The sequence below is a fragment of the Gymnodraco acuticeps genome, unplaced genomic scaffold (assembly GCF_902827175.1).
Source record: "Gymnodraco acuticeps unplaced genomic scaffold, fGymAcu1.1, whole genome shotgun sequence".
Taxonomy (NCBI): Eukaryota; Metazoa; Chordata; class Actinopteri; order Perciformes; family Bathydraconidae; genus Gymnodraco; species Gymnodraco acuticeps.
Genome location: NW_022990270.1, coordinates 2,596,351 through 2,618,093, shown reverse-complemented (window position 1 = coordinate 2,618,093; position 21,743 = coordinate 2,596,351). Strand labels below are relative to the sequence as shown.

The window sequence follows — 21,743 nt, the reverse complement described above, 5'->3', positions numbered from 1 at the left end:
TCCCCAAGACCAACACTAAATTCCTCCATCTTTCATAATACATTCAGTCAGACTCTGGGTTTACACTTGAGTATGTTAGTGATGGGTGGCAGAGCGATGTAAGTCAGGCTCTGATGGATGCACCCGTGAAGCTGCAGGCTATCAATCAACTCCAGCTGATTCTGATGCAGCTCAACCGTGTGCTGTGGCCCAGGGTGGAGGAGGGAGTCAGCTGTTTCCTGCTGCCTCAGTGTGGGCAGCGGCCAGTTCATCACAGATGCACAGCCTCTTACCTCCGCACCAGTGTTGAGTCTGGGGAAAGCAACTGGCTGGACAAACCGATTGGCTGTATTTGGATGATGAGACATGCTCCTCTCTGGCCAAGAGTCCAGCAAGCGAAATACACAAATAAACAACTATTTAAAGGTCCCCTATTATACTGTTTTTCATTACTTTAATATAGGTCTCAGATATATACAAAACATGTCTCTGAAGTGTTTGGCTCCAAACACCAAGCAGATCATTGCAGCATTACCCATAATCCCCTCTGTTTCAGCCCTGTTTCCAAAGTGCTGATTCTCTGTCTGTTACTTTAGATGAAAATAAGGAGCCCCTCCCCACGCCCCTCTGAGAGAGATTTGGTTAAAAAGAACACAATGGTGCTCTAGGAGGAGATTCAGGTGATAAGGTTGGGGGGGGGGGGGGTTACCTTGGTTGGTGATTGGCTAATGGTTACACAAGTCAAAAAAATCGTTATGACATAAAGTGGCCAAAATCTGATCAGCTCATTTTCAGACAGGTTTTTAACTATAAATGGATCAGGACAAAAAGAGAGAGAATCTTTTTACACAGAGAGGACACATGTTTATGTAAAGTATATTTTGTATAATAGGTGACCTTAATCAAAATAAGAATAAATAAGGTGCTACAATAATAGTCAGAGTCTGTCGTTAGTGAAGGGCAGAGATCCATTTCTCTCTCTCTCACCTCACTAAAAGCTGCAATTTGATTTGAATTAGATGCCCAATATCATGAAAAATGACACTCTTGGTTTGATTTCCTATATCCATAACTATCTAGGCTGCAACAACATGATCGATCGCAGACTCAATGGGTCACACTGTTATCTACTGCAGCCCTCCTGATCTCATAAGACCTGATGAGAATTGATTTAGCTATTTATCATAATACTGACATCTGTGTCGCCAACCCACCATTACAATATCTGACTCAAACACACTCGTGGAGAATATGAGCTGTCCATATCAGACTGTGTATCATCAATAGCAATCCACTCTCTCAATGGAAGGACCTTCATTCAGAGATTCAACCTTGAAGGAAATGATCTAGAGATGGTAAGAGCATGTTGAGTTTTATAATGGAGCATCAACTACTGACTGATGTTACACAGAGACAGGAGTCGCCAGTGACTAACAAACAAGTCTGGAGTTACACCACCATCTAGTGGGGATTTCTAGTACACACAGAAACACACACAAAGAGAGACAGTGGAAATCCAAGAACATAATTGGTAAGCGATGAACAAAGAAAACATTTATTTGTATAACAACGAAATCACCAGCAAAACAAGCAGTTTCAAAATCAGATTTTTACCAACTGCAACCTGCTGTTAACTCTCTGTTTAAATGGTACTAGCTTTGGCTGCAACTTCTCATCTGATGGGGAGATGTGATGTACTGTATGTTTTAGCCATCTCCTGTTTAACATTATGCATGTGTACCGCTCTTAAGAGATATAAATTACCTGCGTTAAAGTGTACATTAAATCATAACACTTTAATGTTTTGGTTAGATAATCAATAGCATACTTTGAGCCACTTTAAAGCCCAACAAGAGCTTGAGTAATGTATGTTGAAAGGCTAAGGGTTGCTGACCTGCTGAATGTTGACTGCAGCTCTGGAGGAAAACTAACCTGTATTTTTGGAAACACCAGGAATACATTACCCGGAAAGTGGACATTTAGCTCAGTTATAGGGCTCCACAACTTAGTCAGATTAAATTAAATGATTAATTGTTATCTCCATTAATTGTTTAATCTATATAATTGTTGGAGACAAAAGTAGTGTCTTAAAATGTCTTTCTTTGTGAGTCTAAAAAACCTATTAAGTGTATTATATATATATATATAACAGCCAAAAGCAAAGAAACTCAATACTCGAGACTGAAAACAGCATTTTTTCCCCATTATTTTATGAAAACATTACGTCAGCTCTACTGTAAATTAATTGTAGGATAGTGGGTGATGCAACGCACATACGAGTAGCATTTCACTGCAACAAAGGATCCAGTTTGACCTAATAAGAAGTATTAGTACCAAAGTCAGCTCATTATATGTTTAACTGTTCCTGATTACGGGTGATACATTTTCATATCAGACATTTCAGATTGACTCTTCCACATTTCCTACTGATACATACATACATACTGAACAACTTTTATTAGAACAAAATAAGACATATTTCATAAAATTCTTTATTTATAAACTTGATGCAAGTTTACAAATTACTTTACATGGTCAAAATCACCCTTGCAATGAAAAAAAAGAAAAAGGGAACCAAACCAAAGCATGCTTACAGTGCATAACTTTATAACCCGGCCACTGCAGTTAATGAAGCAAGGTAAAGAACCCAGAGTCAGGCTCACTCACACCTCAGACCAATATGTGGCTCGCCAAGCAGAGAAGGTTTCTGTTAGTCAGACGACAGGAGTCGGTGTGAGAGAAGCTGTTACTCAGTGCACTACAGACTCGGAGTACACCATTATTCCAAAGGTCAGGTTCAAGGTGTGGGCTAACAATTGTTCAGATGGCACACAAGTCTGCTACTTTAGTTGGGAATCCTGGCCTCTTTAAAAAGGTGATCCAAGCAGTCAGGAGGTCTCGTAAGCCCGAGTGTCTCAGAGTATCTGACCTGGTTCAGTAAGCGGCACACAGGGATAACTCCCCCTGTGCACTGATGTAGGAAACCACAAGTAAACAATTATGAAAAAACGGATACATCTAGTCTTATTACCACCCTAACCCACCACTCTTTGCCTTCAGTAGCTTGGGGAAAAACACCCATTGATATATTGACATGCAAAATACAGCAATATCAAAGAGACAAGGGTCGATGTGTCGTGTCGTGAACCCCTCGTCAAGCGCAGGTTAATCTGAGGGCGAGAGCGAAAACCCTGCTCATTCCAAAACAATTGCTTAATAATTATTATACCTCAACGTTTATTCAGAAAGTGTGTGCAATTCGACAGCACTGCGATGCCTCTTGGTTGTTTTAAAATGGCCCAAAGGAAAGATTGACACATTCAATCTTGCATTTCGTGACGAGATTCTGAAGCGATCCTTAGCAAAGTCGAGTGTGCAGAATGTATTCCTGAGTTTGCTTCTCCAGAGAATGCAGGGGTGGGCTCAACAAAGTGACCAGAATGAAGTGATTAGTACATTACCGATGGCATCACAACAGCTAACAACCATGCCGATGATCCATACTCACGTCGGGCTATTTTATTTTTTTGCTTGAAGAGGTGAGGTGACACTCGTTATTCATATCCTGCAAGTCGTCCGACATGTGCTGAATACGATGTTTCATACCCATCTCTACCTGTTTCCAAAATATTGGTGTTGTGACTAGGGTTAGTATCACTGAGGAAATTCTAAATCAACTGAGGAATGACCGCATGAATTAGCATAACTAAGCTTTCTATGCTGGTTTTCAGGACAATATACTTAAAACAATGCAAGTAACCACACAATAGAACACCCACAACAAACGTGTAACTGCATTATTTGGAATGCTCCACACAGTTTTCTGCATATTATTCACATTACATCAAAGACCCAGCGCGCTGAGGGGTACAGCGGCGCTGAGAGTGGTTATGAATAGTAACCAGAGAGGTGGTAATGGGAAGAGCTGGGTCCCTCCCGTGGCAAATCTGAACAAATAATTATCAAACCTACACAAATATTCTGGAAAACGGAACAGAGTCCAGTCGATCTTCCCAGGTGAAGCCAGAAGGTATGCGGTCGAGACTATTGCTGTGAATTTGAAAACTCTGGCTGCATTTAAACAAAAAGACGAAGAAAGAAAACAGGAAAAGTCAGAAGGACAAAAGGTCACTTTTTCCTCCAGACTGTAAGGACTGCAGGATTGGCAAAGTGCTCAGGATGTGAACCAGCTACAAGAACTAAGCAGGTGACTACACTGTTAAGACTAATGTTCTCCAGTACAACAAAACTCCACAAGACTGTGTCTTCACTGCATTGCCTTACTGAGGTTCATCGGGTTTGAGTGATTAGATACGAGAAGCCAAACCAACAGCTGTGTGTTCATGCCATTATTGTTAGGCCGTTGTAGTAAAGAGGGAGGTGCCATCAAATAAGGGGGAATGGTCCTGTCGATGCTGCCAATAACATGAGGATTACAAATCAATAGTTTAAAACAAAAAGAAGAGAGAGAACAAAACTGCAGTAGTCATTAAGCTTACATAAGATCACGGTGTACTTTTGTTTCCTTCTGCAAGAGTATCCATGAAGCAACGTTTTCTTATTCTAAACGGGTCTTGAGAAGTTGCAATGCCCTTGCTGCTAATAGTCAAGGGTATATAGTAATACAGTCTTTGCCCAGTCAAAGACCCAGACAAGGTTACATTATAAACAATTAAATCATTTTGCAGAAATACAAATTTACATGTTTACACGTGGAGTTCAAATCGACTACATTACAGTGTGATCCAAACCAAACGCGCCCCTGCTTTGCCAGGTTTTTGGGTTGCAAAGCGACGGCGCTCCAACCTCTCCTGCAGCGAGACGGAAAGCTGCTGGTTGTGATGATGATGATGATGAAGACCGTGGTCTCAGCGGGATGCCGTTTGTCATTATGGGCTGTCCCACCCAGCCGGCTAAAGTCTCTTTATCTTCCTCCCAACCTCTGGGCTTTCGTGCTTTAAAAAGGATAAGAAGTTTGAAAGCAAGCGAGCCTCAGAAGCGTGTTATTCTAGACGGAGGGATCTTGGCATTGCGAAGATAATACACGAGCACAATATTACAGAGGCCGTCCATGGAGAGAAAGGGAAGAGGTTCTTCCACCAGCATTTAAATGTCCTTCCCAGCCACCACTGCAACATGTCAGGGATCCAGTATGTGTCCCTCAGCCTCACACTCTGCTGGCAGATAAAGCCATGCTGCACCTTTCAACTCTCAGCCAGCAGGTGACCGTGGCATGCTCAACACCTCACCCAAAGGCCGAGTGAGCACGACATTTAGTCCACCAGGAGCATGGAATGAATGTCGCAATGGAAAGAGATTGTATCAGACCACAGATGTACAGAGAGATAAATATCGAGGAGAGTAGCTGATGAGTTTGGATTTAACTTGCAGGTGTGTGTATGTGCTAGTATCTGGGTGGGCACTGAATGAGGAAATTGGTTTGGAGATCAGAACAAAAATGGTTTGCGGGATTAAAACAAAAATATATTGGTCGCAAGGAGAAAATAAACAAAGACATGTGGTCCCAGTGCAGGAAAGGCAGGAGTGTTTTAGCCGTCCTCCTTAGGGGGTGTGTACCAGCCTGAATGAAGAAAAAACAACAAGGAATGACTGTACAGTAAACAAAAACAACAATGTGGAGTCAACAGGACGCCAGCATTAGAAGCTTTTTTTCATTTGCACCATTATTGCCTGGCTTTACCTTCATTTACAACCTCATCTGGTTCCTTATAGAACCAAATCAGTGTTTTCGTTTTGGTAAGGCTTTATAAAACATTTAGTCAGGCTTTGATCTCTCAAATGTCCTACTGCAATTAAATATAGCCTGGCAAAAAATAATGTACATTTTTTAACTGCACTTTTTGTTTTTAAAATGCAGCGTGGTGCGAGGTAGGGCTGCTCGATTATGGCAAACATCATAATCTCGATTATTTGGGTCAATAATTGATATCACGATTATTAAAAACGATTATCCATTTACTTTGAAAACATCCATTTATTAAAAAAAATTGAACAGTATGTTTTTAACAGTTGATTACCCTCAACTGTTAGTATAATTCAACTGAAAAACCAAAAAAATAAAATAATAAATAATCGTTTTATTTCAATTATTTCGATACGTTGTTTTCATAATCGTTGCAAGCCAAAATCGTAATTGCGATTAAAATACGATTAATTGAGTAAGCAATATCAAAAATAATATAACATCATAGTTGTTAAAGGTAGGTAGGTAAGAATGGAGAAAGCAGCTCGAGTGCGCTGGAATTTGAAAATACGCAGCCGAAAAAAATCTGCCCCTTCCTTCAGACTTCCTCACAGAGCCCCTCCTCCAACACACACGAACGCGCACATGACCAATGAGGGCACGAGATAAGTTTGTGCCCAGATGGAAGGCTGACAGGCAGGTAGGCCATCCAGTTATTTTAGCCGGGCCGGCTCAGATGATAGGTCGTGCTTTTTACAGCGTATATGTATTGCTATCGGGATGTGAAGAGCATTCCATGGAATATAACAAAGTGTTTCTGAAGTGAATGACCTACCCCACCTTTAAGACCATAAGGACATTTGTAATCTTTTATAATAGAGTATAGTTAATAACCAGAGCACCCATATTCTGATTTCCAACCAACACCAATAAAACCTTTTATATCAGTTCATTATAGATTTATAGGAAATCAAAAAAGATGCATTTAAAAAATACCAACTCTTAAGAATCCCTGACTACGCAGTTTAGGTCATACAAGCAGGGTTGTTTAAAATACAAATATACAGAATGGGTACACTGAGAGTAACCTATATTCACACTAAAACTGTTAAATATAATGCTTTATACAAATATTATAATGTCTTTTAACGAAAAGTAGGGATATAATGTGTTTTATAGTGGTGTGGACTATGATACTTGCGAATAGAAAAGTCAGTGAGGGACAATGATGAAGTAATGATACTTGATCGTATATCTTTTTTTAACTGTTTTATAATATATTATGCTTACAGTTATAAAGCATTTTGAATATTTCTGATTGCAAACTATAACCATACTGTACTATAAACCGATATAACGCTTTAGAAGTATGCTCATAATAGATATTAGACATGGGCGTCATAGGAAGGCCATTTGTATGTATCCATTTCATTATCAAAAGGCATGTTGTGCATCGTTGGTATCTATAGCACACACACACACACACACACACACACACACACACACACACACACACACACACACACACACACACACACACACACACACACACACACACACACACACACACACACACACACACACACACACACACACACACACACACACACACACACACACACACACACACACACACACACACACACACACACACACACACACACACACACACACACACACACACACACACACACACACACACACACACACACACACACACACACACACACACACACACACACACACACACACACACACACACACACACACACACACACACACACACACACACACACACACACACACACACACACACACACACACACACAGGATTTGGTTGCAGTAAACACGGTCAGTAAGGCACTCCGTATTAAACTGGAGACAACGACACTCACCGTTCTTTTCGTGGATCTGAACCAGGGATTTGTACGACTGCTGTGCTCTGGCAAGATTGTACTGGTTCTGCATCAAAAGAGGAAAGAAACTAAATCAAGCTTGGGTTTGTGACCGCAGTGCAGAACAAGAAACAGCAAGGACACACGTTTCCTGTAAGCAAAAACATAGCAAAGCAAAAAGATTCTTCCTTTCTCTTTATATTCAATAAGGAAAAACCGCATCACTTCATTTCCATTCACTGCAAAGAAAAACACAAGACTTTGTACAATTATGTATGATAGAGGTTATACTAGTCAAATTATAGTTACTATATTAGGGGGGAATACATTGCCATGAACTCAGCACAACATTTCCTGGAAGAAGTCTTTTACAGGGAACATCCAGCTAAAGAGTGTTACCATAATCAAACACTTCCAGTCAATTAAAAGCTCAACCAACTTGGATACGAGGCAGGAATAATATTGTCCCCTTGGCAAAACTCTTTCCTACTTTATTGATCCAAAACATTGTTCATCTTGGTTTTTTTGTGCCACTTACTCCAACAATGACATCATGTTAGCCTGAGAATACGGTGGCTTACAAGTCTTTTTTATATTTGTATTAACTGTCTAGCTTGGGTTATATTAATCTACGGGGGAAATTAGGACTGGCCTACAGACTAGGGCTGCTCCATTATGGCAAAAATCATAATCTCGATTATTTGGGTCAATAATTGATATCACGAATATTAAAAAACGATTATCCATTTGAACAGTATGTTTTTAACAGTTGATTACCCTGAAGTTTAAGTATAATACAACTGAAAAACCAAAAAATTAAAATAAGCAGCCCTACTACAGACTTGTCTAAAACGTTCCTTGTGAGCCTTAGACTGGAGCCACACGAGAACGGTAACGCAAAGGAACCAAATTCAAAAAAGTCTTCCGTCCACACGCAACAGGCACCAGAAACGTGTCCGTTCACACGAGACCGCTCGAAGGAGCTGGAGACGCTGTAGTACATATGCCGGGCCTGTAAGTGGCGCTGTACTTCTGCCACAAAACACACCAAAAGCAGCGAAGAAGACTTCCCGCGCGAGAGGGGTACAAGTTGCACATGTCTACAGTAACAGCTTATTTACAAAGGAGGCATCTAGCATTTTATACGAGTATGTGGTTGTGTGTGGGGTTCTGAGCTGCAGAAGCAAAGGTGTCCTGCACTAAAGAGTGTGCCTGAATGCATCCTGTGCGTACACAGAGGGACAGTGCTGCTTTCACTGCATGGGCTGTGCTGACTGTCGCCATTCTATAGATTTTGAGGAAGCCGTATTCACCTTTTCATACTTATGTGGAGTTGTTTCAGATTAAGTGCTTAACCCAGGCTGAGACAGGTGTTGACTTAATACTCAGGTTACAGCCGTTGATAGAATGTTGTATAAGAGTCAAGATCATCATACATTAGTCATGAATTATTTGTTACAGTACTTTTTTAGCTTTAGCATAAACACATTTTCATTTAAATCTCACTGAGTATTTTGCCTCCGACACAACACTGAGCCTTTACTCCCGTGAGCTCTAGTGTATAAACTGTTAATGATCCACTTTTGGTTGACAAAAATACAGATTGCTTTCTGATCAAAATAACTCCACTAATGCTAATATTATGCAACAAGACCTTATTGCCCATGGGGGGGGGGGGGGGGTCTGCTGTAAGAGGCATTAGCTAATCAATGAACCCATTACATTTAAAACTATCAAAATATATCAAATATTAAGGAAAAGAAAACATGTTTAAACATAATCCCGGTTGCACATAAGCTTAAACTGCTTTTATCATATTAGGAAAGGATAAGACCTAAACACATTAAACTAAAAAACAGTAACACAAACTACTTCAAGTCTACATCAAACATGACTAAAATAGGGTGTGCCTCCATGGACTTATCAAACTCAGAAGCCAGAATAGGGAACATGAAAAGTACAAATGACAGCAGAAAAAAAGATAACAATCTAACTAGGCCAATCCAGAAGTGACACGCGGCACCTCCAACCCTGCTCGCATTTAATGAACAAAGTAACGCACAGAAGACTCTGGTCCTCCATAACATCCATCATGTGAGCTCCACATTATCAAAAGAGCATTTCCTGATTTGAGAACGACACGTCGGGCGCTTTCTCACTTACTTTATTGGCTCCAAACTGCACTCTGGCTTTTCCTTTGACTAAAGTGGCATTGATCTGCATGATGACAGACTCAATGGAATAGGCACTGCTCCAACCCTGCAATCGGAACATCAAAGAGTAACAAATGTAAAACAGATGCCAATATAATCCAAAGTTCCAATCATATATTATTCAGTGCAAATTCACATCCATTTGCACTTGAGATACCTGTTTGGTGAGAAGCTCCATGCACAGGGCACCTCCTCCAAGAACATACCTGAACAAAGGAAAAAGGCCACTTTTAAACAGTTTGTTCATAATGGCTAGCAGGTACTGTTTCAGTTGTTCTGGCCCTCCAAAATCCAGGTTCTTTCCAGGCCAACAACCAGGGTGAGCATGCTAAACTAGAGAGAGAATCGCTGGCAAGGGGGCTACAACTACAACAAAATGAACATATTTGACCGTGATTTAATTGTAATACACGTTTCAAAATGATGCCGAAGTAACTACATACTGATACCGGTTAGTAAAGACCATGAATTAATGCTTTGACAAGTCTGCAGACAGACGGCAGCGAAAAACCCTTTTAAAATGCTTGTTTTCTGAATGGAGCTTGGCTAAGCTAACGTTGTATATGCTCCGACCGTCCACACTCACAACAACGGCCTATACAGACATAAATAAACCAGCGACTGTATTCTCCATGACACAGGCAGTCTGTGGTTTGTACTTGTTTAACTTTTGTCTAGTTTCTGAACAGATATGAGGAGCTGTGAGCTCTGAGGGCTAACAGCTGATGTTGGTTTTGTGGTTCCATTGAAGATGACGTCACGGCTCCGCCTACACTGCGTTACTATAGTTACTGCCCCAGCTACTAAACTGTAATGGAAACGCAGCATAAAGTGAGCCTGGCCTACCAAGGCCTAACGAGGCCTAGCCATACCGAGCGAGGCCCTGCAGTGGAAATGTGCCATTAGTCAACCCCAAATAAGAAAATAATCAATTGGGATGGAACGAGTGAGTATCAGCTAAAAGAACTCACCCTCCGGACAGCACAGGCGAGACCACTCGGACAAACGGTGGATCAAAAGGGAAGTTATCCTGGAAAAATGACAAGCAAAAACAGTAAATGAACAGACTTCAAAGACTACAAAATGGTGTTTCACTTTAATTAATGCAGAGTCAAATGTACTCACTTTATATGAGAAGTTCAGTAAAATGTAATCCATTCCTTCCTTTTCCTTTAGGACTTGTAAATCACTGTGTAAGGGGCTATCTGGATCCACTCTGTTGGTCATTAAATGATGCAATTAGTCCATTTTTATTTATACCGACATGAAGGAAAATAAAAAATGAGAGCAGGTCCCGATTACTTACGTCCTTAGTTTGACGTGCCATTCGTACAGGCTGTCGTTAACAAGCTCCACTGAATAGATGCCTGAAAAACACATTTAAAAAGAGTTCTCAGAAGTTTCCTAACGCAAGGTTCTGTAAAGCAATTGAATGGAACATTGTTCAAAAGGAAAAGTATTTTAAATGTTCTTTAATAAGCCAATAGCAAGTCAATATACCTATAGCCTTCACTTAAGCATACAAGAGATGGCCGCAAGTAACAGTAGGTTACAAAAAGCATTAGGCACCTTTGGAGTTTTGCATAACTAAACTTAAACATGATGGTTTATTTACTGCAATTAAGGATTGGGAACCAAACTCACTACTTAGTGGAGAGAACATGTCCGTACTACCGAATTACATTAAATGTATCTTTGGGCACCTGAGAGCGTATCTTGGCGAGTGAATATGATGCGATGCAGAGAGAGTCAGCAAGCTGGCGAGCGAGTGATTATTAAAAACTCAACACAGACAACGTACGCTGCAGAATTTGTAATGTGAAATGCAAAGCTGTCCAGGGCAACGTGTCTTGGATGTGCTTCCCCTGAGACACTATGGTGTGTGTGTCAGTCACGCTCTGCCCTGGAAACAGACTGGATGTCTTACGGAAGGCTGGGGGAAGGGAGATGGAGGTAAGGACATTCATTTTTCTTTTTGTGTGGGGTGTACAATTAAGTTTAAGTCAAATGAATTACACGTTTGTCATTACAGAGAGTCAAGTATTTCAAATAGGTACCGGTATACAAATACAAGGTACTAAAACTGCTTCAAATGTTAATGGTACCCAACCCTAATTGCACCGCTTGATGGAAACCACCACTAGTCAATCACACAAAGTGGATAACATCGATGAGTATTGTGTGCAAGGGTTTGTATATCTTTGCGAGTTTCCAGCGAGACATTATTATTTCCCCTCAGATCTGCACCAAAGCACATTGAACCTTGTCTAACAGCATACCTGTCTTGTAACTCTGAGACCTGTAGATCTCTCTGAGCTCCTTCATCAGGCGGTCAGACGCTTGCACAGATCCAGACACCGCTCCCTGCGAAGGTCAAAACAACAATTCTTAAGAAGAAAGACAAAAAAACACATTTCTTTGCAAGCCACTGTGAGGATAAGCCTGTTATCTGTTAGGATATATGACACATGATGTTACATAAGACCTTCACAGAAATATGTACGTTCCTGAATAAAGACTTACGTTTAAGTGGTCCTGCCTCTGGTTCTTTCGGATCTTCTCCAGGATGGCCAGATTCTCCTTCTCGATGCCATCGTCCTCAGATTTCTTCCCATCCACAGGCTCCTCCTCTTTCATCTCATAGTGGTCCAGATCCTCTATGTCCTGTTGGTTCATATTTGATATTTTAGACGTTTTAAATCCTTCATGGTTTTCAAAAAAGCAAAACATGCAACAATAGCTTAGGGATCAAAGCCAGTGCCAAGTCAGGAAATAAATAAATATCAAGGACAACTAGGTTATAATCCGGTACCACTTTACAATAAGACTACCCTTATAAAGGATTCATAAAGGGTTTATAATTAGGTTATGAATTAGGTTGTAAACACTTTATTAATCATTAAGAACCATTTATAAACCAGTTCTATCATAGTTTTCATACGTCAACACAGGCTCACTATTTGGCAAGACAGCGGCGTGCCCATTCACTTTGAATGGGGTGACGTCAAGCTTTGCCGAACTGCATTGTGGGAGCGTCGCGTTGCTCGCTTCAAAAGTTGAGCAATGTTCAACTTTTGAAGCTTTGACGGAAGCGTCAGCCAATCAAATCATATGCCAGTACGAGCTCTAGCCAATCAAACCGCGTGCTTGTGTGTCCGGGGCGGGAGATTCATGCGATTGGTTGTTGGTCGAGTTTCAGACACGCCCGCCGGCAAGCTTCAACGCACGCCGCCGTGTGGACGCTGCGTTATAGTGGCTACTTAGCGAGAATCAACTCGGTGAACAACAGATCCCAAGGATGCTGGCTGATGAAGAACACGAAGTAAGCTAGGTAGCCAATATAAGGCTTAGTCATCTTGCCAAATAGTGAGCCCACATTTATCTGTACTGCTAAGTCTTATATTAGCTACCTAGCTAACTTCGTGTTTTTCATCAGCCAGCATCCTTGGTATCTGTTGTTCACTGAGTTGATTCCCCCGCATCCATCTTGATGTTTCTTGGCATCTCTTATGACCATTTATTTACGAGTTACTAACATTTATAGTTGCCGAAAGGGAGCCTTATTGTAAAGTGTAAAACAAATCACCATGTATTAATGAGTTACTACCATTTATAATAAGGCTTAGCAGTACAGATAAATGTGGGCTCACTATTTGGCAAGATGACTAAGCCTTATACTGGCTACTTAGCGAGAATCAACTCAGTGAGCAACAGATACCAAGGATGCTGGCTGATGAAGGAGACGAAGTAAGCTATGTAGCCAATATAAGACTTAGCAGTACAGATAAATGTGGGCTCACTATTTGGCAAGCAACCGGTCACAGTTGCCCTGTTCATCTCATTTCTTATAAAAGCTTATTAATGATTTATAAAGTGTTCACAACCTAATTAATGAATGAATTACAAACTATTCGTAAACCCTTTATAAGGGTAGTCTTATTGTAAAGTGGTACCTATAATCCAATCAAATGTAAAGACAATAATCATGTGAATATATTGGGAGGGGGGATTAGAACAGACATACCAGTCATAATATATTCAAACACTGGCCTTTGTATTTGCATATACCATAGGAGCATGCAATACTGGCAGACTAACATTCCTCTTGGTTAAGATGCGAGGGAAATACAATATTTTATTACAGGGCATCAAGCCGTAAACACAACTTACCTCTCCCATCTCTTCTTCCTCTTCTTCTTCAGATGTGACCTCTTCTGTCCCATGCTATACAAACACACAAACAAATAATTGAGTCAAGTTGTATAAAGTCCCCTGACAGAGACTCCCACATCTGATTGTTTATTTTTCATAAAACCACATTGTACTGACCCATAACAACAGGAAGAGCATATTGATACATTTAGAGAATAACTTCATATAATGCACCAAGGCCCTCTGTAGTGCAGGCTGCTATTGTAATACTCAGCAAAAGTGGTTCAGAAGTGCATAATAAGACATCCTTAGTTGAATATTGATGCCTTATTTCTTAAAAGTAATCAAATACTGGCCATGTCCTGGTTGTGCAATGGGGACGTATGTCACAGGAGTAAACTATGAAGCATTGCCTTTCGGTCTGGAGCCACGGGCCCCGCAGGCAGGGGCTGGTCCAGCATCTCCACATCTGGATGTTGGGGAAGGTTGTACAGTCGACAGAGGTCACATATGAGTTTCTTCAACTGCTGCAAAAGCTGGGGGAGAGGAACCACAAAAGACAAGGGGATGCAGAGTTAGATAAACGGGTTAAGATGGCAGATGCAGCTACATCAGAAAACTATTGCCGGCATGGTTAAACCATACACCCCAGCACGTGCACTCCGCTCTGCATCAGCCAAACGGCTCGCTGCACCCGCACTGCGAGGAGGACCCAAGTTCCCATCAGCAAAAACACGTGGGTTTGCTATCCTGGCTCCAAAATGGTGGAATGAGCTCCCCATTGACATCAGGACAGCAGAAAGCTTGCACATCTTCCGGCGCAGACTGAAAACTAATTTCTTTCGACTCCACTTCGAGCAATAAAATTACTAACAAAGCACTTATATACTAACAAAGGACTGGCTTATCTAAAGCCAGTTGAGTAGCACTTGAAATGTTTTAGCTCTATGAAACCTGATGTACTTATAAGATTCTGTTTTCTTCAAGTTTGTATCTTCTTGGTCGAACGCACTTATTGTAAGTCGCTTTGGATAAAAGCGTCAGCTAAATGAAATGTAGTGTAATGTAATGAACCATGATGGATTACCAAGTCACTTGTATTTGTACTAGTGCATGCTCAAAATGTGCACATTCAAAATGGGCTGATTGCTTGGACTTTGATTTTCCTGCTGGAAGATTTCTCAAGAATCGATCATACACAAAACTCAACACTTGTATCTTAAACAATATTTACACCCCCTAAGAATGCTAGAGTACCATAGTAATCCTTTGGAGGCAGTAGCTGATATGAACAACAGATAAGTTCAATAGTGTGACATAATATTATAGTGAGTGATGTAGAAGAGCAAACTGTATACAGCATGCCGTTTGTCAGTTTAAGGCCTGAACATATTTCATGTAGTTGCAAAAAATGATTTATTTCTCAGTGCATATACTACGAAAGCTCCAATCAGAAGCAGAATATGCAAGGCAGCTACATGCGCATTTAATAAATAAGTTCCATAGATCTCAAGAGCTCACACTCAACACTGCACTTCCTGCCTCCTCAGCAAAACACACTCCAAGTGTGAATTCATAGACATGTTGATCTCAAAGGTTGTCCCAATGATCTAATGACTGAGCCATTTGATCTGCTGAAGCACTGCCAGTTCCTATTTAGTTGTACATTTTCCACCCATTACCCAGATACAGAGTCACAAACTTTTATGCATCACATGCAAGTTGTTTTTTATGCTTGAACACCAAATAGAAAAAGGGATAATCCTTCTAGGTTTGTAAACCTTGTAAATATAAAACTACAACTCAACCAGCATCAGTAAATTCTCCTTAACTAATAAATGTAGCACACATCTTCAAGAATGATGCATACAATGTTAATAAGTAGAACTAAAACGTTGTGAAATTTAGTCTAGAATATACATTTAAAATCCAATACTAATGTAATGTAGTGTTTAACAAATCTAAAAGATAGCTGGCTTAACTAACCAAAGTTCAGAATAAAGCTGGCTTATTTAACACAACAATTGTCTGCCTCCTATCTATGGAGCTTAACACAGCAGGGTGGTATTATGTCACAATAATGCAAGGACAATTCTCCTGCTGAGCGGCAGCCTGGTCAATACTCAGCCAAGCACTTTGGTTAAGTCAAATAAAGTGTAGTCTTTTTATTATGCCATATAACACAGACATGCTATGACGGTATTATGGTCGCAGCTACATCAACTTTGTTTTGATAAAATCGTTATCTTTTAAGTCAGATGTGGTAACGACTCAATTCTCTTTGTTAACTTGAATGGATCACAAGATAAAGACACATTTATACTGCTTTGTTGAAGATGCAAAAGTGCTTGTGAGGCAGGGTAGTTAAACCAAATCCCAAGGTTGCAGTTCATGTTTACTGCAGTGTAATGAAAATCTGTTATAAAACAGTTAAATAATGCTATTTTTATTATTGTATAAATAAATTAAAATATGATATTATTGTATGACAATTACTTATTTAAGAATATCATGCTCATTGAGACAAATAAGGAAAGTAAGGGTTAGTGAATAGTAGTTATCATCACTAATAGTTAGTGATAGTGAAAGTAGAGCGATTTAAACATGTTGCAACCGTCCCCAAGGTGTGTGGCAACTGTCCCTAGGGTGGGGTTCGTTGCCACATCTGACTTTTTTCTTTCAAAAGTATATTGTGAGCAATCTATCATATATATTAATATTTAAATGGTAGGGGGAATTAGCACACATAAGTTTAATATATAAATAACGTGTTGGTCTGGACCGTATAGTCTGAGTATCTCAGATAGATGCAAAAAGGGGTTGCAACTGTCCCTAGTCTCTACTAATGTATGTTTATTGATAAATGTTCACACAAAACCTAAATGTTCTGGCAATATTAAGTTATTTTGTCAGGAGATCCTCATAAAATGGTACATACATTGTGACACAGTGAAAAAAAGAATTAAAAATAACTACCAGGGTGCTGCCTTTTCTCACATCTTCCAACCTCTCCAAAACTTGCGCCAAGCTCGGGTCGTCAGAGTCCACGAACCATATTGGCGGCGTAGATGGATAAGATTCCTAAAGACATGGGACACAGCAAAAGAGAGACAGTTACATCAATACATGTGAATGATATACACTAGCAGAGGTGGAAGAGGTACTCTTATCTTGTACTTAAGTAAAAGTAGAAATAACAGTGTAGGAATACTCGGTTACAAGTATAAGTCCTGCCTTACAAATGTTACATAAGTAAAAGTATAAAACTATTAGCATCAAAATATACTTAAAGTGCCAAAAGTAATAGTACTCATTATGCAGATTGGCCCATTTTCTAATAATATAAATCATTTGTTTGATTATGATTATTGATCCATTAATGTGTTGAATTACTTTGCAAACAGCAGGGTAGCTTATGAATGTTTATTTTAATTGTATTTCCTTTAATTTATCCAAATCTGCAAAGTAACTAAAGGTATTAAATACATGTAGTGTGTGTAACCTGTGAATTGTAGTTAGCGAGAAGTACAAAGTGGCAATTACAATTTAATTACCCAAGTAAAGTACGAGTATATCAAAATGGTACTTAGGAACAGTACTTGAGGACATGTACTTAGTTACTCTACATCTCCGTGTCAATTAGCATGACCTAGTGCTAAACATAGAAATCATTAAATAACGTAACATTTGAAGTGGCGACATTAGCATTCAGAGTGCGGCGTTAGCTAACAGCTAGGGGCTTAGCAGCACTGTAAAATGTTGGATTGTCAGAACAACAAACCCCCCCCTCCCCCCCATTAATACTGCGTAGCTACCATTGACACTGGCTTATGGAACTACGCAAAACATCTCCCGCATAGCATCAAATTGCACAGTACTGATGGTAGACTGCTACCTGGTTAGCTCGTTAACCAGCTAACTTCAGCTAGCTAACAACCCAACAAGGGAAGTGTATAAATCCCCTTACCGTTATATTACAGTGGATTATTAACAGTTTTTCCCCAGTCACATTAAACTGGCAGCTCAGCTCATCAGGCTTCCAGTCAATGATCCTGAAACGTTCGTGATTTGGATCAAAAATGGACTCCAAAAACTTCAGTTCGGCCTTCAGCCCCGACACCGACATCTTCCACGCATCTCCGGCCGGGCCGCTGGGGAGGGGGAGAAGTCGGGACGTAGCTCTTTTTTTAGCTAGCTAAAGCCACAACACAAATGTCAGTATAAATTGGTTTTTAAAATGTGGGCAAGGAATGGCTGTCTGCCTTGGTTGGTGTAGCTTGATACCCAGTACCAGCTATGAGCAACGTCCGGTTTAAATGTCAGCGCAAACGGATAGATTTGCAGATTAAGTTAGCTAACGTTAGCTAGCTTTCAGTTAGCGTTTGAAAACAGCGCAGCGGTTGGCAAGATGCTAGCGGGCGAGCTAGCGAGCTAGTCCGTTGTTGTTGTCTTTCCGTCTATTGTTGTTGTCTGTCTGTGATAACAACACTTTAAGGGCCTCACTGTGTCCTGTGACCTTCTCCTTCACAGTCCCATCGAGCAGATCTTTATAGATGACTCAACCGGGGAAAGATCACACCATGTCCACGATCTGAACTTATATCCCGCAGTAGAGGGATAGTGTTTTTCATCCCGGTGTACAACTGTAGCTGGCCTCTTGTGGGGTTTAAAGATGGCGTTGTGCAACCTCCCCGTCCCCGCAGAATCCCAGCATACAGCGCGTCAACACATTATTTCAAGGTAAGAAAATAAAGGAAAGTTTACAACAGTGGATAAAATACATGGACAATTTAGCAAAGTCATTTTGTTTTTTGTTAGGGATAATTCCAATTTTCAATTTCCTGCATCAGATTTTACATAACCGAATTAAACTGATCCATTATATTTAGGCCTAATTTACCCTGGAAATGTTATCTGATGCAGTGTTTATCACAAATTGGTCTTATTTATTGTGACTCAGTAGTCATTCTTTCAAATGATCAGAAAATAATTATTTGTTCAATTAATTATAAATTGTTACAGAAATGTGCATAGACCGTGCTTGTCAATTCTATTACAGGCTTTGTTTGACTATTTCTATTTAGGCTAGGCTACATCAGTATTGTCTACATATCATTTGATGTATAATTTTCAGTTTAGCATATGAATCCTATTCAGCCTGTATGAGGTTATATAATTCCAACTCATTATACATTAATTGTTGAATATCTTAACAGAAACAAGACACATGTCTGTAACATCTTGTTTACTACAGGTTTCCGGCACTTAACAGGTTAACATAAAGAATAATGCATGTAACCGTGACTATAGGTTACAGATTAATACACAGCAAATGTGTTTATATATGTATTACATTCTCCAAGTAGCCAAGATAATGATATAAGTAACAGTAAACAATAATGGACATGAACAATGAAAATAATGATGATATCAAAGTTTAGCCAGCTACGTCACAAAATAGTCTTTCTAGGAACAAAAGCAAATGTGATATCCCCATCCAAAATTATTTCATTAGTAAGTCTGTGTGAGCCCAGTCATCTGATTTGTAAAGAAGTAGGCTAATGAATGCATGTTCACTTTTAGGATCAGGATTGTGTGCTCTTGGGTTTTGTCTTAAAAGGATTTATCCCCAATCATAACATTTGTTTGTTAAATGTTACTTCCTCATGAGTACAGAATATGGCCTTATAAATATTGACCCTAAATAATTCAATGGCTGTTCAGCCCACATATAATTTCCTTACCGCCTTATGCATACTGGGTTGTAAAAGGAAACAAAGAGAAACATAACAAGCCATAGTTCACACATGCCTTCTGTCCTTCTCCCTAAAAATAAATAAAAGTGCAGTGTTTTACCAAATCATGTGTGTAGTAGTACCTGGCGCCCACTAGGAGGAAGTGGTGGCTCAAGGTCTGAACAACTGGTTTAGGTATAGAGATGAATAAGCTTATGAAAACATACTTTCCTTGATACAGTTCTTTACTCACTGGTCACTAGGATTCAGGCTTCATATGCCTACCTTTCCCTTTTGTGTATATGTGTATGTTACAATTTTTACATTATTTTGACAAACAACAAAGGACAAAAGTCTTTTGACAATGTCATTGTTTGTTGGGATCCTTCTCTTAGATTGCTATCTCTTATTCAAATTTGGAAATGCTTGACTTTTAGTTTAAGATTTCATATTTGAAACTGGGCATGGCAAATATTCTTAAGGAAGCCGGTATGTTTGAGTCCTGAAATTAATTAAACCAATTGTGTGGGTTTCAGAGAGAACACCAAACCTTAAAAGCACATTTTAAAAACCTTTCCCTTTGTGAGTCTGTTATCAGGAGAGATTTGCTGTGCTGTCGCCTCATATGCTATCACAGGGTCTCCCTTTCGACAGTGATAACCTCTCTTTTACTTGGCCTTCCCCAGAGTAGTATTCTGCGATAGACAGTTGAGGACAAAGGCAACTCTCATGAACATTACTGGAAGAAGTTTAGTGCTTAATGTCTATTTTATACATACTTACATTCAGTGGATTGAGCAGAGGAATGCAAATGTACAAGTTGATCAACCTATGTGTGTGTTGAATGCTGCTTTCAGTTTTTGATATGTGTTTCCGTTTGAGGTCTCCATATTGAGGAACAACATATTGATTTGTCATTTGAAAGGCTCATAAACTAAAAGTGTGGGTAGGAGTGGTTGGCTTGCTTATCAAAACTTGTGCAGGTCGCTGCTGATGTGTATAGACCGAGAGCAGTTTGAGCACTTCCCCTTGACAGCATTGTCGTATGTCTCCACACTAATTGACACATTCTTCATTTCACAGTGTACAATATTGCAACTGTGTGCAATAAACTCCAACACTCTACCTGAACTCACTCACTGAGTGTCAGGAACTTTGTTAATACAATGGTTCCTCAGGAAAGGTCAAGGTTTCCGGTCTAGCAAACACTGTAATTCATTTTGAGGGAGTTTGGGAAGCAAGAGTGGAGGTGGGGTTGTAAAATCAACAATGATAGAACACAAATTGTGAGCCACATATTGTTTGATTATGTTGTATGCCAATGGGTGCATGACTGAGGGGTTCTAGCTGCCTTTGTGCACTTCTGTACATGTTTATTGTTTGTGCAATGAATCTTGAGAACTCAGAAATCAGTGTTTTGGTCATGACTATTATCATAATGGTCAGTTGGTCACAAAGGTTTAAGTGATTTTTGATGGAAATTATTTTGTTTTCTGTTTTATATAGTATTATTATTATTATATCACAGCCTACTTCTGGATATAAATATATGTTCTACAGAAATAAGAAAATACACTTCACTGCATCAGTCACGAGCAGCAGGAGGCTTCACAAGAGCTTAAAGTGACGATAGATCACGTTTTGATCAATATTATACAGTTGGATTATATGATTTACAGACCTGATCATTAAGTATGAAGAATAAGAAATATCCCTTTTTAAGTGTTTATTTTTATTTGTAACTAATCTTTCATATTCCTATCAAAATTCCCTTAAATATTGCTGACCTGTGTTTCCTACTTTCACTAGCAGGTAGATCAATAAGTCTACATCATTGGGGTGTAATTACTCTGGATTGCTTGTTTATTGAGGACACTGTGTTGAGGGACTTGTCCTCTACATGTGTCTACTGTATTGATGTCATGTTATAGAAGATAGCCGCTGTACAACATCCTGCCAAAAATCAATTAACCCTCAATATTAAACGTGTTGCACCTTAACACAGCCTGACTTTGTACTGTCAGACATATTCATTACACCAGACTGTATTCTCTTAAATCAAGTA

General features: G+C 39.7%; 1 protein-coding gene across 1 annotated transcript; it reads right to left on the bottom strand.

Moving 5' to 3' along the window:
* Positions 1 to 1,520: 1,520 nt before the first annotated feature.
* On the bottom strand, positions 1,521 to 18,641 carry LOC117549163 (ubiquitin-conjugating enzyme E2 Q2-like). Its single transcript, XM_034220813.1, has 13 exons — positions 17,911 to 18,641; positions 16,920 to 17,024; positions 14,357 to 14,479; positions 13,962 to 14,015; positions 12,315 to 12,455; positions 12,071 to 12,155; positions 11,098 to 11,158; positions 10,917 to 11,007; positions 10,763 to 10,821; positions 9,949 to 9,997; positions 9,742 to 9,837; positions 7,579 to 7,645; positions 1,521 to 5,560 (listed from the first exon to the last, which is right to left on the bottom strand). The coding sequence occupies exons 1-13, from the start codon at positions 18,067 to 18,069 to the stop codon at positions 5,529 to 5,531; spliced, it is 1,122 nt and encodes a 373-aa protein (XP_034076704.1). The 5' UTR covers positions 18,070 to 18,641; the 3' UTR covers positions 1,521 to 5,528.
* Between the last annotated feature and the right edge of the window lie 3,102 nt (positions 18,642 to 21,743).